Source organism: Notolabrus celidotus, chromosome 19 (assembly GCF_009762535.1).
Source record: "Notolabrus celidotus isolate fNotCel1 chromosome 19, fNotCel1.pri, whole genome shotgun sequence".
Classification (NCBI taxonomy): Eukaryota; Metazoa; Chordata; class Actinopteri; order Labriformes; family Labridae; genus Notolabrus; species Notolabrus celidotus.
In genome coordinates, this window is record NC_048290.1 from 7869502 (window position 1) to 7884721 (window position 15220).

Below are 15220 nucleotides of genomic sequence, written 5' to 3' on the forward strand. Positions count from 1 at the left end.
TAAAGATAAATGCATGGATGAGTTTTTCTGCATCCTGTTGAGACATAAGTCCTTTAATCCTTGATATATTCTTAAGGTGATAATAGGCTGACTTTGTAATTGTCTTAATGTGGCTGCTGAAATTAAGGTCTGAGTCTATGACTACACCAAGGTTTCTGGCTTGGTTTGAACATTTCATCTGTGCAGAATGGAGCTGAGCAGTAACTTTTAACCTTTCTTCCTTCGCTCCAAAAACAATCATTTCAGTTTTTTCTTTGTTTAACTGAAGAAAGTTCTGGCTCGTCCAGTCATTGATTTGTTCAATGAATTTACTCAGTGTTTGTATGGGACTATAATCCCCTGGTGAAGGCTAACTTATGAGAAGGCATCAAATTGAACCAATAATAAACGTGGGCTTACACATGTATGACACAAACGCGATGTTGTTGTGACTTTAAATCAGAAAAACACAATGCTACAAAGGGGTGTCATAAGTGAAGTTGAAAATTTCCCACACAGCTTGAAGGCATCACCATTTTCCAACGTGCACAATGGTGACGTTTACCATATCATGATGGCGGTAGCTTGGACTATTTTGAATCTCGTCCCACTTTTCGAACTTTGTACCATGTCTACACCGTAAAATGTCTTCTTCTTCTTCAGAGAACACAGAATAATTAAGCCATCATCATGGACTCTGTCGTGGGGGACGATTTGACGCTGCCCGTTGACATCAACGGAAGGTAAGCCCACTAACGGGAGCTAGTGAGCTACCGCTAGCACTTAACAAGGACTGCTGCTGTACGTTAGAGCTGGGACACTAATCCGAAACCAGGACATAGCCACCGCCGCATGGGTACTGACTATTTACTGGACAAAACACTCAAGTTATGTCCCTAAAATAGCATTAAAACTGAGCCGAATCGTGTTAAGGAGACAATTAGAAGCTATTAAAACAAAGTTAAAACATATTACATTAGGTCTTATTGTGTTGTGTGTCAAAAGAAATGAGTCTTGTTTGTTTTCTTATGGTAGGTTAGTAGGTCATTGACTTTTGGATGTTCAGACATGTCAATATGTATACATTTCGGCTTTATATATGTGTTAGATGTCTTTGCAATATTGGTTTGTGTTTTGACATTTACTTTATTAACAATAAACTTGATATAACCTTATTTTAATAGTAGTAAAGGAGTAGCTAACGCCTTTTTGACAGGTCGTTTTGAGATAGCTTTTGACATAACATGCTTTGCCTGCATTTAACAACCTCTATGTTATACTGGAATAATGTTATTTATGACTGGAATAATGCACATGACCTTACTTATGTATTGAATTTTGGCTTTTAAAAGAAATAGCTTAACCAAAAAGTCAAACCTACAGTAATTCAAATGTCCCTTGACCCCAAAATAGGACACCGATTTAAGATTAAGTCTTGCGTATGGAGACTAAAACCCTCAAATGACCTACTCTTCACTGACAAACCTACAGAGCATGGATTCAGTAAGTCCAATGAAGACACTCTGCTCCGTTATAAATCATATTGAGCTCATTGGATGTTCAGACATGTCAATATATGTATACATTTCGGCATTATATATGTGTTAGATGTCTTTGCAAGATTGGTTTGTGTTTTGACATTTATTTTTATTAACAATAAACTTGATATAACCTTATTTTAGTTGTAGTAAATAAGTAGCTAACGCCTTTTTGACAGGTCGTTTTGAGATAGCTTTGGACATAACATGCTTTGCCTGCATTTAACAACCTCTATGTTATTTATGACTGGAATAATACACATTACCTTGCTTATGTATTGAATTTTGGCTTTTATAAGAAATAGCTTTCAAACCTACAGTAATTCAAATGCCCCTTGACCCCAAAATAGGAGACCGATTTAAGATTAAGAAGTTTTGAAACATGACTTAAGATGAAGGACACTGTATTTTTTATCAACAGATACATGGTCTTACAAAAACAGCTTATTTTTTGATAAGTTGTAAAATTAAAAAAACAAATGAGCAGTTTTTAGCAAGGTCTGAGTAACCTACTACTGAGGGGACTTAAGTCTTGCGTATGGAGACTAAAACCCTCAAATGACCTACTCTTCACTGACAAACCTAAAGAGCATGGATTCAGTAAGTCTCATGTAGACACTCTGCTCCGTTATAAATCATGTTCAGCTCATTGGATGTTGCTGTGATATCACTGCGGTCGGTAGGTTGGCTTCTCAACCTGTCATTCAGTGAGTGAAGGAAAGCGGAAATATCAGAGACACTTCTTTTAAAGCGGGTTCAGACGGGCTGAAGGGAAGACCTGTGCTCATAATGTGGACTTAAAGTGATTCTTGTTTTTGTTTTGTGCTCTCCAAGGCACCAGAGGAGAGTTTGAACGTGGTAGGTGTGCTGTGCATTATTACCTCTGCAAGTAGTGCTGTTGTCTGTAGCTCCTTTTGCTCTACTACTAGCATCTCAAGTTGAAGTTTATTGTGTCCCTGCTTTTATTTATTGTGTCCTGTCCTGTCTGTAACACAGCGGTCATACAGGTGGCAAGCGTGCCTCAGAAACTTAAGATGTTAGCTGATATGTGTGGTGTGTATTACTTATGAGTTAATTCAGAAACCTGGTTCGGCTTCTCTATAGTTTTAACTCCTTAGCTGTTTCATATTGTGACTAGCAGCTGAAAAGAGGAAGTCACTGTTTACAGACTCTTAACATTGTTTCCACAGGGGGTTACTACAAAAGCAGCACTGACTAAACTGTATAAAACTCAGACAGACAGTGTTGTATTGTTATCTAATCTTTGCGGCACAGGTTAATTTGTGTCTGTTTCCATGGGAGTTGTTTCAAATGTTTGTTTTTTTGTGTGCTTTTATTCTCACATCTCTTGTTGTACAGTGCTTCCTCCCCATTAGCACAGGAAGAGGTTGTTTGGCACGTGAAACCTCAGTGGTGCAACACTTTTCAACACATATTTACTGACTTTGAGTGTTTTGTTGAGGAGTATTGTGCTTTTGCTACTCATATTATTCATGTTTCTCAAATTTAGTTGCAGAAGATGTTAGACCACCACTTCCTTTGATACTCATTTCATAAGTATTCTTTTTGTTGTTGATCACAGTCTGAAATCCTAAACACAAACCCTGTGATTCATTGTTGTGAAACTGAATCAGTACAAGATCTTCTTTCTACCATTGCAAGAACATTTATGTTGTTTCTTGTTGGTTTACTAATGTTTTTAGTGTTGGGTGTCAAAGCAAAATGCACATATAGGTGGCAGCAGTGTCATTAGGGTTTAAGTTATAGAAGCTGTAAAGGAAGGCTATTTATAAAGAGATCTACAAAGTCAGAGAGTGTGGAGAAAGAAGTGTTACAGAACAAAGGGGATCAAGACAGGTTTGTGTAATGCATCCAGTATTGTGTTCTTATTCTACACAGTTAATTGGTGTTTTATGTAAAGTACAATGTATAGTGAACAGGTGGTTATGCTAACTATGGTAGGCAAGCCCTGTTGCGTTCTGTGCAGTTTTCCTCCCCTTCTTTTTCTTTTCCTGAAGTTTCTTGTTCTCCAAATAAATTAGAGTTAAAGTTAAGAATATCCTGCGTGTAGTAATGTAGCCAATAAGGTTGATTAGTTAAAAAGCATGCTACATTGGCACCGCTGCAGGTGTGTCTTACCCTCTCTGCTTTTTTTGTCACAACTTAATGTCCTGCCAATAACTGCTGCTTGTTTTTCCGAATTGAAAAAACCTGAGTGCTTGTACGACTTGTTTATTCCTTAATGCACTGTAAAGATGTGCAATTTTCAGAGATAACTCACCTGACTACTGGATTTGAAGTATTATAAGGTTATCAGTCCCATGAACTATAATCTTTAACTGTAACCCCTACTTATTTCCCCAAATAACTCCTTATTTTTGTAGATATTAACCGTACAAGTTTTGCCTAATTAATGACACAGCATACTTGACTGATAGGCAGGCACCCAGTAGCTGTTAGCAATGAGTCTAAAGACCCACCTCATCTCCACCTCCTTGCCTCTTGGGATGGGCATAGCAAGCCAAACTACTATTCGATAATCATTGGCATCTATTCAACGGTTATTCAAATAATCCCCCTCACAAAAACCAACACACACACGTCCTGTTAACGGCCCGTTTGTGTGGCGGTCGCATTAACAAGCAGCAGGACGAGGTGCTGCAAGTAGCGGGCACTGACAGCGAGCTTTATGTCTGTGTTTCTGTGACACGGCATGGCGTGTATGTTTACATTTTACAGCCATGCTCAGTCTCTGGAAACACATGTGTAGTAGTATGAGATTCAGAAATGGACAAAATTGCTGCAACTGTTGCAAATGTTTTCTTCTTCTTTTGTTATTTAAAGCTGGGGTTGGTAGTCAGATTTAGATACACTTTTTGTTATACTGGTTGAAATGATCTTTATGTCCTGATGGCAATCAATACATAATGTGTTCTTAAAAAAGAGCGAAGAAAAGCTGCTATCTACAGCCAGAGTAAACCTGGGAAAACACCAACCAATCAGCCTAGACGGAGTCCTGAGGAAATGCTACATTCAAATTCATGCTAGTTTTCCGAGACTGCCAACCCCAGCTTTAATGCAGTTAGCATTCTTCTTCTTCTGTTTGCTAATGCAGTTAGCAAATCATTGCCCATCCCCACTATTTAATGCAGTTAGCAAACAGCTTTTAGATGCTCTATAGCCATCGCCTGGCAGGAATTACAACCAGGCACGTGTGAAAATGCTGGAAAATTTGACTTTTAAAATGAGAAAATATTCGCTGTCACTTCGATTTTTACCATGTGAAAGAATATTCAAATAAATTGAAAATGTGGAAATCCTTGCCCCTCCCTCCTTGCCTCTTGTTAGGTTGACTGAAAGTTAGGGTGAGTCAGCATTTCCAATATGGCAACCACTGACAATACGCTTCACAACTCTGCTTCAGACACCAATGTGTGACATCCCAGAGACTCAGCTATGTATTATACAGTCGATGGATATAACTAAATATTCTCATTTTCCACACATGTACCTTTTAAGATATGATAATCGCATCAACTGTGAGTTTGATTTTTTATTATTTAACAAACAACTTTTTGAATATTTGAAAAATCTTCACTCATCCCTGTTAGATTGTTGCTCATACTTCCTCCTCTTGAAATGTTGAAGTTGTACAACAGGTGACTTCCTCTGCCCAATAGAGACCCTCTTCCCTGAATCAGCTGTCAGCATTAGAGTGATGCAGCATAATCAACATTGGCTATATTGGTCAGCGGCACATTACTTATTAATGGGTCGATGTCTGTCAACAGGGCAGATATCAGCTGATACCAATGTTCAGCTGCTGCTTGGTGCATCTCTAAGAAGCATGTAGACATGCAAAACTATAAGCAAGTCATGCTTGATGTTTCTGAGGAACATAGAGGGATGCAGCAGAGTGGCTGTGCTTCGACTGCCTGAGGAGGGACGGGAGGTTGTTATGCAATGCTTGAAAATATATATTATTAGACACAAGGGTGAAGGTTCACAAGGGCTTGGAGGGAAGTAGCTCATGTTTTTGTTCATGCATCAGTTCCCTTTCTACATCACATCTGTCAGGAGGAATTTACCGTGATGCTTAGTAGACAACGCTTCTACATTTGCAAGTGTTAGTATAAACCCTGGTTCCTTTGGTATCATGGTTGTGATCCAGATGTGTGATGCTGATGTTTGGTGCATTGTGTAGTGTCTGTGAGTTCCCCCTTGCTGTCCCATCTCTGTGTGATGCTTTGCTGATCAGAGCCACAGTGGCCCACTTGTCCCCCCAAAGAAAGCCCTCCCCGTCCACTGCTCTCTCTGTCCCTTCCTCCCTCCCTCCCTCCCTCCTCCTGTCTTGTCTGTCTGAACATGAGAGCTAGGCTGCCACTGGCACATGGTCACACGCACTCTCACTCACAAACACACACACACACACGCACACATTGACAGTGTTTCTGCCCGAGTGGATGTAAATGAAGCGGAGAGTCATTCTTAAGCTATTTATGGAGCGTTCTTCAGGCTCAGTGGATCTGGCCAGCGTGAGTAATACATAAACACAGCACATTTGTGTTGTTCATGCAGTGAAAATCAGTGTATGTGTGTAGGAGGAGGAGTGATATTAGAAATTAGTTGAATACAGTGGACTTGAAACGGATCCAGTTCCATAAATCTGTAGTGATGCTTTTGGAGTCGCTAACAGAATGTCTCTGTCCCCAGCTGCAGACTGCCAGACTCCATGAATGCTGGGGATTTCTCTACAGACAGCATGACAGGTAAGACGTCTTCTCGTTCTTTCCCTCGCCAGGGTTTCATCTCCCCCGTGTATTAATTAATCCCGCTGCTGAATCGTTGCTGTGACCTCCCACATTCATCTCACCACAGTTGTGCTGAGGGATTAGCTGGATGTGGTTAATTAGCTAATCCCCTTTGTAATGTATTGTCAGACTCCTGTGGTGTTGCCAACAATATATGGAGTGCTGGAACAACACATGCCAGGCGGTAAACAGTGTATAGATGTAGGTCAGCATCTGTGGTGCTCTGTCAGGTGGACCATGTGGATAAAGAGAGACATCTAAACAAAACACTGAGAGCTGCGCAACTATGAGTAGTCTTCACATAGAATGTAAAATTATTCTTAGAAAAATATTCGATAGAAACACGACCAAAATAAAGGTTTGTGATATGCAACATTATTGATGGCAGAAAGCATGATTTTTTTTCTTATAGAGAAGTAATGGAGAATTTGATATTAATGATATATATATATATATATATATATATATATATATATATATATATTTCCCCCCTCCCCGTCTTCCCCCGTTTTTATATGCTTTGTAATTTTCTGCATTTTTTGTCGTGAAGCACTTTTTAAATTTAAGTAAAGTGCTATATAAATAAAGTTTATTATGATTATGATTATTATTATTATTATTATTAAAACTAACATATGTAATTATTCTTATTGTTTATTATTATTATTATTGTTAAATAATAATGCAAATTATATATTATTATTATAAATTATAAAATATGAATAGTATTATCATTACTATCATTATTATACTATAATAGCAATAATAATAATAATAATAATATGATAATAATAGTTATTATTATTATTACTACTATATAGTTTTAATACAAGTATCAAACTATATGTTGACATACACAATAATTATGAGATCTTGTTGAGTGTAAGATATGTTTATTTATATTAAAAGGTGTTTCTTTCTGTGATAGCTAGCTAATTAAGTTAGCTACTCCTCCTTTAATACTGGGATTAAAAAATTTAGCCTATTGTAGCTTATCCTTGGGGTACTGTTGCACACCCCAAGGAGCTCCCAGCTGTCCTATCTAATAAAAGCAGAAATACCCCCCCCCCCCAAAAAAAAGGCTAATCCTCGGGTCTATTTTCCTCCATGTAGTTACTCTTCAGTACAACTTCAGTGATTTTATTTGAAAAAAATATATTTGCACAGTACCGGCTGAAAACAAACATTCATATCGTACCAAACATAACGTTTAAAATAAAATAAATATACGTTTTATTTCCTTGAATACATCTACAAATTGGGAGCATCCCAGGTTAGCATCTAGACTTTTGAGTGCCAACAATCTTGCACAATAGTAGACAGCACTACTTATCTGTATATTAAGTGTACCACTCATGCCTGAGAGCAGCTCTCACTCACAACAACACTGTCCAGGGAACGAAAGATGGAGAGACACAGCAATAGTCTAGGCTCCAAAATAAGCCAGGTTGACTCACAAATCAAGTGGAGTTATGATGTTAAGATAAAGATTAAGGTTATACATGTAGCAAAGACATGAAACAGCTCTCACTGAACTGGATGATAGTGTCACAGGGTGTAATGTCCAGAGATGATGGGCCCAAAAATGTTAGCCGTCACAAAAAATCTTACTATGATGCTCAAATTGGTCGTTTCCAAGAGACTGACAAGAGACTGTGTGAGTGTGTTACTGACAAACAGATCACCAGAGCTGTCATCCAACTAAAAGCACTGGAGATTGCTTTAGAGGCCATATACAAGTGTTTTTCTGACTGAGATGGATGACCTAATGACTAATGAACTACAGGTTTTCTTCATTTTCATGCTATTAATGTTATTATGTTATTACATTACATTTCTACCTTACATGTTAATCGGGGTTGCCTAGTATTTGACCAATCTGGTACTTTGATTGTAGGAATCAGATCAAAGTAGCATAACTGGCAACCCATGGTGGAATCAGCTGCAGCTGTTGATACACGTCTCTGACTTTTGCTTGCTCCCATTCCTCCATAATGATCCTTTCAGAAACTACATGTAGAGTTCAAATGAGTGTCACATGTTAATATTGAAGATGTGTGTATATCTAAAATGTTACTTGGACAAAAACAACAACTCTGGTTTAAATTTAAAGTAAATAAGAAACCATACAAGCCTGACAGGTGATGGAGCTCTTCCCGCCAGGCCATCGAACTACTAATCAGGAGTCGGTGTTGTGAAATACTTTGTTGACGAGTGTTACATGATCAGCTGTGTGTGTGTGTGGGCAGATTCAACCGGTCTTAACAGGGACACTCTAGAAAGCTGTCTCACCTCTGATGCCTCTGCAGAGAAAAACATGACTGCTTTCTCTTTCTCTTTTCCTCTCTAAAGTAACCACTCTCCTGAAATCATCATCAGAGTCGCTCTTTTCAGAAAGCTGTCTCACCTTTGATGCCTCTGCAGAGAAAAACATGTCTTCTTTCTCTTTCTCTTTCTCTTTCTCTCTCTAAAGCAACCACTCTCCTGAAATCATCCTCAGAGTCACTCTTTTCAGCAAACTGTTGTGGTTTTTGTGCAGTTTCGACTCAAATGAGTAAATGTTTCTTGTTTTACAGCTCCATCCTTCCCTGAAAAGATGTCCCCGATCAAAGCTCTCACCATGAAGGACTATGAGAATGTGAGTTGAATGGATTGATGATTCCTAAAGTGTTGTTGTGATAAGTTACACAATACCTCTTGGATCGTCCAATCAAAGCTGTGATGGTTTTATTCCCTGATGCGATTAATTCTTAATAAAGTGAAACACAGCTTTTCAGCATGAGGTCATGCAGTCCACTTTACTCTGACACACCAAACAGGCTATTACAATTTATACAACTTCATCCTCAGTCTGACAGAAATCAAGCCTCACTGCCCATGTATGGAGATGTAGTGATGAGGTGTGTGTAGGAGGATAGAGATGCCCTGAAGTCTATATTTCAGCATTTGTGTGGAATGCACGCTCAGATTTTTTTGGCCCTGCTGCATGATTAGAGGTTTTTTTTTTCTTCTTCTGGAAGGCCCAGACTTCTACCTCCTCCCCTTTGACAGCCAACCCAACCCAACCCCCCCCTTTACCAGATGTATGATGCTGTGAGCCTGCAGCACAATGATGCACAGTCTACTTCACACACATTTGCACAGAAACACTGGCACACAAGCATAAAGGCCTCCCTTCATTTCAACATTATCCATACACATGCTCCTTTTCTGTTATATAAACACACTGTCCTGGTTTTCCCACAGCCAAACTGCATTTTTTACTTGGGTTTTTTTTTTGCATTGAGCACAAGTCCAGTGGATTTAATGTTAGGCCATGCATAGACAAAAAACTAAGACAACATTTCTGTCATTTGTTGTTCGTTTTTCAATTATTTCCCTGCTTGATAAAATCTTTCTCTCAATCATCCGCAGCAAATCACAGCCCTGAAGAAAGAGAACTTTAACCTGAAGCTGCGCATTTACTTCATGGAGGAGCGCATGCAGCAGAAATGTGACGACTCCACCGAGGACATATTCAAAACGGTGTGCTATTCTCTTTAACTTGCAAACTGTGTATTTTGCTGTCATGCATTTATTTGGCCCCCTCAGCGTCTTCATGTTCATGTGACTCAGTGTTTCCTACTGGGTCTGAATGAGATCACAGGGATCGCAGCTCCAGCCGCAACAACAGCTGGATCTTGTTCGACCAAAATCCTGATCTTTAAACAGCTGTCTCGCCTTTTCCTTGTTCTCTTTTTTTCCCCCCTTTTCTTTCTCATTGAGATGTAAGAGCTTTGGAATCTCCTGGTCTTGTAAAGGCCTCTTGTGTTTTTCTGTTTTTTGCCATAAGAAATGAGGTGCCATTTAAGAACGTTATCTTTAGTTACACGTCCCAAGATAAGCAGAAGATTTGTTAATATGGCCACATATGAACCATGTAACTGTCCAACAACAATCCTCTTTTCTTATTGTGTGTGCCAGTGTTCTCGTGGTTACTCAAGCTGTGTAATTAGTCCTGTAATGACCTCTTGTTGTCTCCTTATAGAACATTGAGCTGAAGGTGGAGCTGGAGTCTATGAAGAGAGAACTAGCAGAGAAACAGGAGCTTCTTGTGTCTGCATCGTGAGTAGAATCCACCACACAGGCCTACTTTTCTCAAGCACAGTGTCTGTAAATTCATGTTTGGTGACACAAAACAAGACCCTTGTTGGTAAAAACAGATCAAACACATCTTTCCTGTGAATGTTCCTCAGGAAAGCGTTGGAGAGTCTAGCTGGGCGGGAATCAGGTGAACCACAACGCGTGAGAGAGCAGGCTCAGAGAGACATCGACGCACTTAGAGACGCATTCAGCAAGAGGATAGCTGACCTAGAAGAAGTAATAAAAATATTTCAGTCATTTAACACCTTTTAAGTTACTCTCTAATTGCTAGTTACTTGAGGCAGCTTTGGAAAAACTTGTGTGAGCTGTAATTTTCTGCCTAAACCTCAAAGAAATGCTGCATCTCGCTCTGAAAAAATCATGGTAACCCAGTCCCCTGTATTTAGAGGTAGAATAAACACCACAGAGGAAGGATTTGCAAAACATCTTCCGATGCAGGATTTACTTATCCTGTCTGCAGTAGAGCATGAAGTTGGATTGATGTTTCTTGCTTTGGTTTTTGGTCTTACTGTGGTCCCTGCCTCATGTCAGAGTCTACAAACAGCAGAGGAAGAGGTTGAGAAGATGGCAACCATCGCTGAGCAGGAGAAGCTCAAGAGTCTCAACATGGAGAGACAAATTCAGGCCTTGGGTCCACCGTGCACTTTCCCCCCTGTCCCCAGCCCAGTCCAAGACCTGCAGCAGGCTCTGCAGGAGAAAGACCGGTAAGGGCCTCAGACAGAACCCCAGGCACATCTGTGGATTTTTCTGCTCAGTGTTTTCTAATTATTTTCTCGCATTGCTCACATCAGGATCATCGAGCAGCTCACGATCACTGTGCAGAACCAGGAAGCCGTGATGCAGCAGAGGAAAGGTGCAGACCAAGAGACAGATGCACCGTCAGCTGAGCGTCTTCAACAGCTTTCTGATCTCGTCACTAAGAAAGATCAGGAACTAGAGGTATGACTCAAATTGATGCCTTGAATTCAACTGAAAATACTGCGTAAAAAAATGAGCAGAGGTTAATCATGCATCACTAATCATACAGTCATCCACAGCTGCTTTGTAGTTATGGTGAAAACACATACTATTAGTCATTTTCTTTGGTTCTAATGTTTTCATCCATCAGATATAATAACAACCGTCCACAGTCAATTTAGTGTTAGTCTCGCTTTGATGCTACTCCTCCCATACTGATCAGAAGGAAGGTCTACATACAAGCTCTACTGTGAAACGCATTAACACACGTACAGAGACATCCTCACATTCAACCTGCAACCTTTTGTGTTCAATGTAAACCTACAGTTGCTGTTTTAAGATGTTACAAAGTCCTGATGATCACACTTGTCAGTAATTCTGCTACATCCTTTACGACAAACCTTCTTCACTTGTGTCTCAAGTGCTGAAAAAAAAACAAAGTCTCACATGCTGTGAAAATTGATATGAGGAGAAATATGTAGCTGCTTACTACTGAGGCAAGCAGGGCATCACAGTGATCACATTAGTGAAGAAGGCTGGTATGAGAATTAACACTTAAAAAGGTGAAAGCAGGGTTCAATTAAAATATGGAAGTTATTACTAGCCATCTAAAGATAGGGTAACAGTGCATCTCCTTGTAGTGCAATGGGATTGAAATGTGATTGCGATTTATTAATTACAAAGTCCATAATTAACATTTCACTGTTTGTTTTCCAGGCACTGAGGAACAAGCTTCAAGAAGAGAAGGACCGAACAACACCAGATCACCAGGTTAGTAATGCTTGGTTTGCCCCTTTGATTCATTATGATTCGTTTTCATGCAATTAGCACCACACAATGCAACGTCTGACAGACTGACTGGATGATCATTTTTGGATCACTTCCACGTGTCCTTGTTTGTTTGTTTTTTTAATTTCTACCTCATGCCTGACAGCTGGAATACTCTCTCCGTCTATCATTGTGTCACTCTGTCGTACTCTGTTTGCTTTCTTGCATTCGACTTGCCTGAAAACATAAGCCAGCTCAGTGGACTGTGCATTAATGTGTCAAGTCAAACTCACAAGCCATGCGCTCGGAGCAGGCACTGTTGACTTCAGACGGTCGATGTCGGTCTGTTCAAGGACAGGAAATGTTCTTTGGCATGTTTTATGAGTTGCGTTTTTTTCCCTCTGTGTGCCTCCTGGGGAAGTTTTATTTTAGTCCCCTGCCTCAGTCTGAGGAGGAGGACCGAGTACTCTCTTGTTTGTTGTGGTTATCTCTGGGCTTTAAGTGGATTGTCTGTTGTTGGTTTCACAATAAGAGGTTTGCGTCATTATTGCTGCTTTGTGAAGGAGGAAGTTTGGAGTAGGGCTGTGGAAGTATGATGCTGCAGATTTCATGATTCTATGTATTTGGAAACTGAAAGCAAGGTCATATATTGTGTTTTATTTAAAAAAAATAATTTAAAAAAAGTAAAAAATTCCTCATTACAGAAAACACTATCATCTGCATAAAACAAGCTTGACATTTATTTTAATTTGAAATGCAAACAGGATTGAGGTTTGCATATTAAGCTTTGGGTTTACACAACACGTATTGCATTGACACTATTACTTAAATACAAACTAAACAGTGCTGTAGAGAATTGATTCCAGTATCATGAAACATAATATTGCAGTACTCGAGTGTATTAATATTTGAGTATTGCTGCTGGTATTTGTGGATCTTTGCTCGTACTGCCTCACTGTAGCTTGATGTGTGACCTCTGTCTGTAATCTCTCAGCGCCTCTTAATCCTTTCAATTAAGTTTGAAGGAGTTTCAAGGTTGAAATGAATCTCTATTAGAGGTGTTGTCTGGAAAAGAATCCGTTTTTTTCCTTCTCTGTCCCGGCTTTATAGTTTTTACATTCTGACCCCTTTTCCAGCAAGTCAGTTCCTCCAGAGTAGCATCAACTCATTGCTGGGCTAGAAGAAAGAACCGCTTACATTAGGGGCAGGAGGCAGGTTATTGTGGCCAATATGATACCACCAAAAACTTTGTTATGGCTGACCGACAAAAACAAAGGGAGAAGCGTTTTCCTGCTGCTATTGATTGTATAGCTTGACAGCTCGATAGCATTCAACTCCTACTGTTTCCCCTGTGCATCAGCAGCCTATATGTTACGTGTAACGTTTGGGTGAAACAAAAAAAATCAGGCACTTCACCGCACCCTTTTGAGCATATGTTGGCATGTAAAAGTATAGACCTGAATATACGATGATCATTCTTTATTCAGACCTATATCAATCAATCAATCTGTATTGGTATAGCACCAAATCACTACAAACGTTATCTCAAGACGATTTTACAAACATAGCAGGTTTAGACCACACTAAATTATGAACAGAGACCCAACACTCCCCAACTCTCTCGGTGGGGAGTGAGACTTTGCTCCAATTGGGGGAGTTTAAGTATCTCGGGGTCTTGTTCGCGAGTGGGGGTAAAATGGAGCTAGAGATCCACAGGCGGATTGGTGCGGCGTCAGCAGTGATGCGGACGTTGTATCGGACCATTGTGATGAAGAGGGAGCTGAGCCGGAAGGTAAAGCTTTCGATTTACCAGTCGGTCTACGTTCCAACCCTCACCTATGGTCATGAGCGAAAGGATAAGATCGCGGATACAAGCGGCTGAAATGAGTTTCCTGCGAAGGGTGTCTGGGCTCGGCCTTAGAGATAGGGTCAGGAGCTCGGACATCCGGAGGGAGCTCGGAGTAGAGCCGCTGCTCCTCCGCGTCGAAAGGAGTCAGCTGAGGTGGTTCGGGCATCTGATAAGGATGCCTCCCGGACGCCTCCCTTTAGAGGTGTTCCGGGCACGTCCAACTGGGAGAAGGCCCCGGGGTAGACCCAGAACGCGGTGGAGGGATTATATCTCCCGCCTGGTCTGGGAACGCCTCGGGATTCCCCAGGAGGAGCTGGAAAGTGTCGCCGGGGAGAGGGATGTCTGGGTCAATTTGCTTGGACTGCTACCCCCGCGACCCGACCCCGGATAAGCGGAAGAAAATGGATGGATGGATGGATGGACCCAACACCATGAGCATTGCACCTTGCATTAAAAGCTAGTTACAGCGGCGAGGAAAAACTTCCTTTTAACAGGCAGAAAACTCGAGCAGAACCAGACTTATGTTAGACAGACATCTGTTTATTTGTATTTAGAAACTATGCAGGAAAATGTTTTCAAGAAACACAAGATGTATTCAGTGACTCTGTACCAGAACTAGCACCAGGGCCACTTTGGGGGAAAAGGGATGTCTGTGGATTTGGACCCTGAGGGAGGAATTTACCAAGAATGGATGGCTGTTTGCACCAAGAATTGGTGTTTTATGTAGTGAGGCTTGTTTGCATAGAAATTGGTATTTTGCTCCAAAAGAATGCAGAATGGTTCATTTAAATGAATGCGAACAACTCCAGCGCAGAGACACTGGCTATTTTCGAAACCACCTGCTATAATAGCAGTACGTACTGATTTCGACAAAAGTCAGTATATAGTAAACAGCAAAATCTGCAGTATGCCAAAAATCTTGGATGTCGTACTGTACTGTCGTACTCGGACCAGTCTCCATTGTGTAATGTTTCCAATAATGCACAGCGCTCGTTCCGCTTTTTTATTTTTCTTCTCTTTTGAGGTGCTGTGAAAATTATTGAATTCTTATAAACCACTTCTTAACTTTTTAAATCACAAGTCGATGCTAAAGAAGCAGTTTCACTCTCAGCTTGGCCGTTGTTTACTTCCGCTTTCCAAAACCGAAATTGGACGCCTGACTCAGCATCCTGCAG

The 15220-nt window shown here is 40.4% G+C and overlaps 1 protein-coding gene across 8 annotated transcripts in view; it reads left to right on the forward strand.

Annotated features, from left to right (window-relative positions):
- The first annotated feature begins 516 nt into the window (after positions 1-516).
- The window catches only part of cdk5rap2 (CDK5 regulatory subunit associated protein 2), a 40509-nt gene continuing 25805 nt past the window's right edge, over positions 517-15220 (forward strand). For all 8 annotated transcript variants that reach the window (XM_034709252.1, XM_034709255.1, XM_034709257.1 and 5 more), the window contains exons 1-9: positions 517-722; positions 6231-6286; positions 8905-8966; positions 9743-9853; positions 10356-10432; positions 10564-10687; positions 11003-11175; positions 11263-11410; positions 12146-12199. In XM_034709252.1, the coding sequence (XP_034565143.1) occupies positions 670-722; positions 6231-6286; positions 8905-8966; positions 9743-9853; positions 10356-10432; positions 10564-10687; positions 11003-11175; positions 11263-11410; positions 12146-12199 (858 nt within the window). In that variant the 5' untranslated portion in view covers positions 517-669. The remainder of the gene's footprint in view (positions 723-6230; positions 6287-8904; positions 8967-9742; positions 9854-10355; positions 10433-10563; positions 10688-11002; positions 11176-11262; positions 11411-12145; positions 12200-15220) is intronic.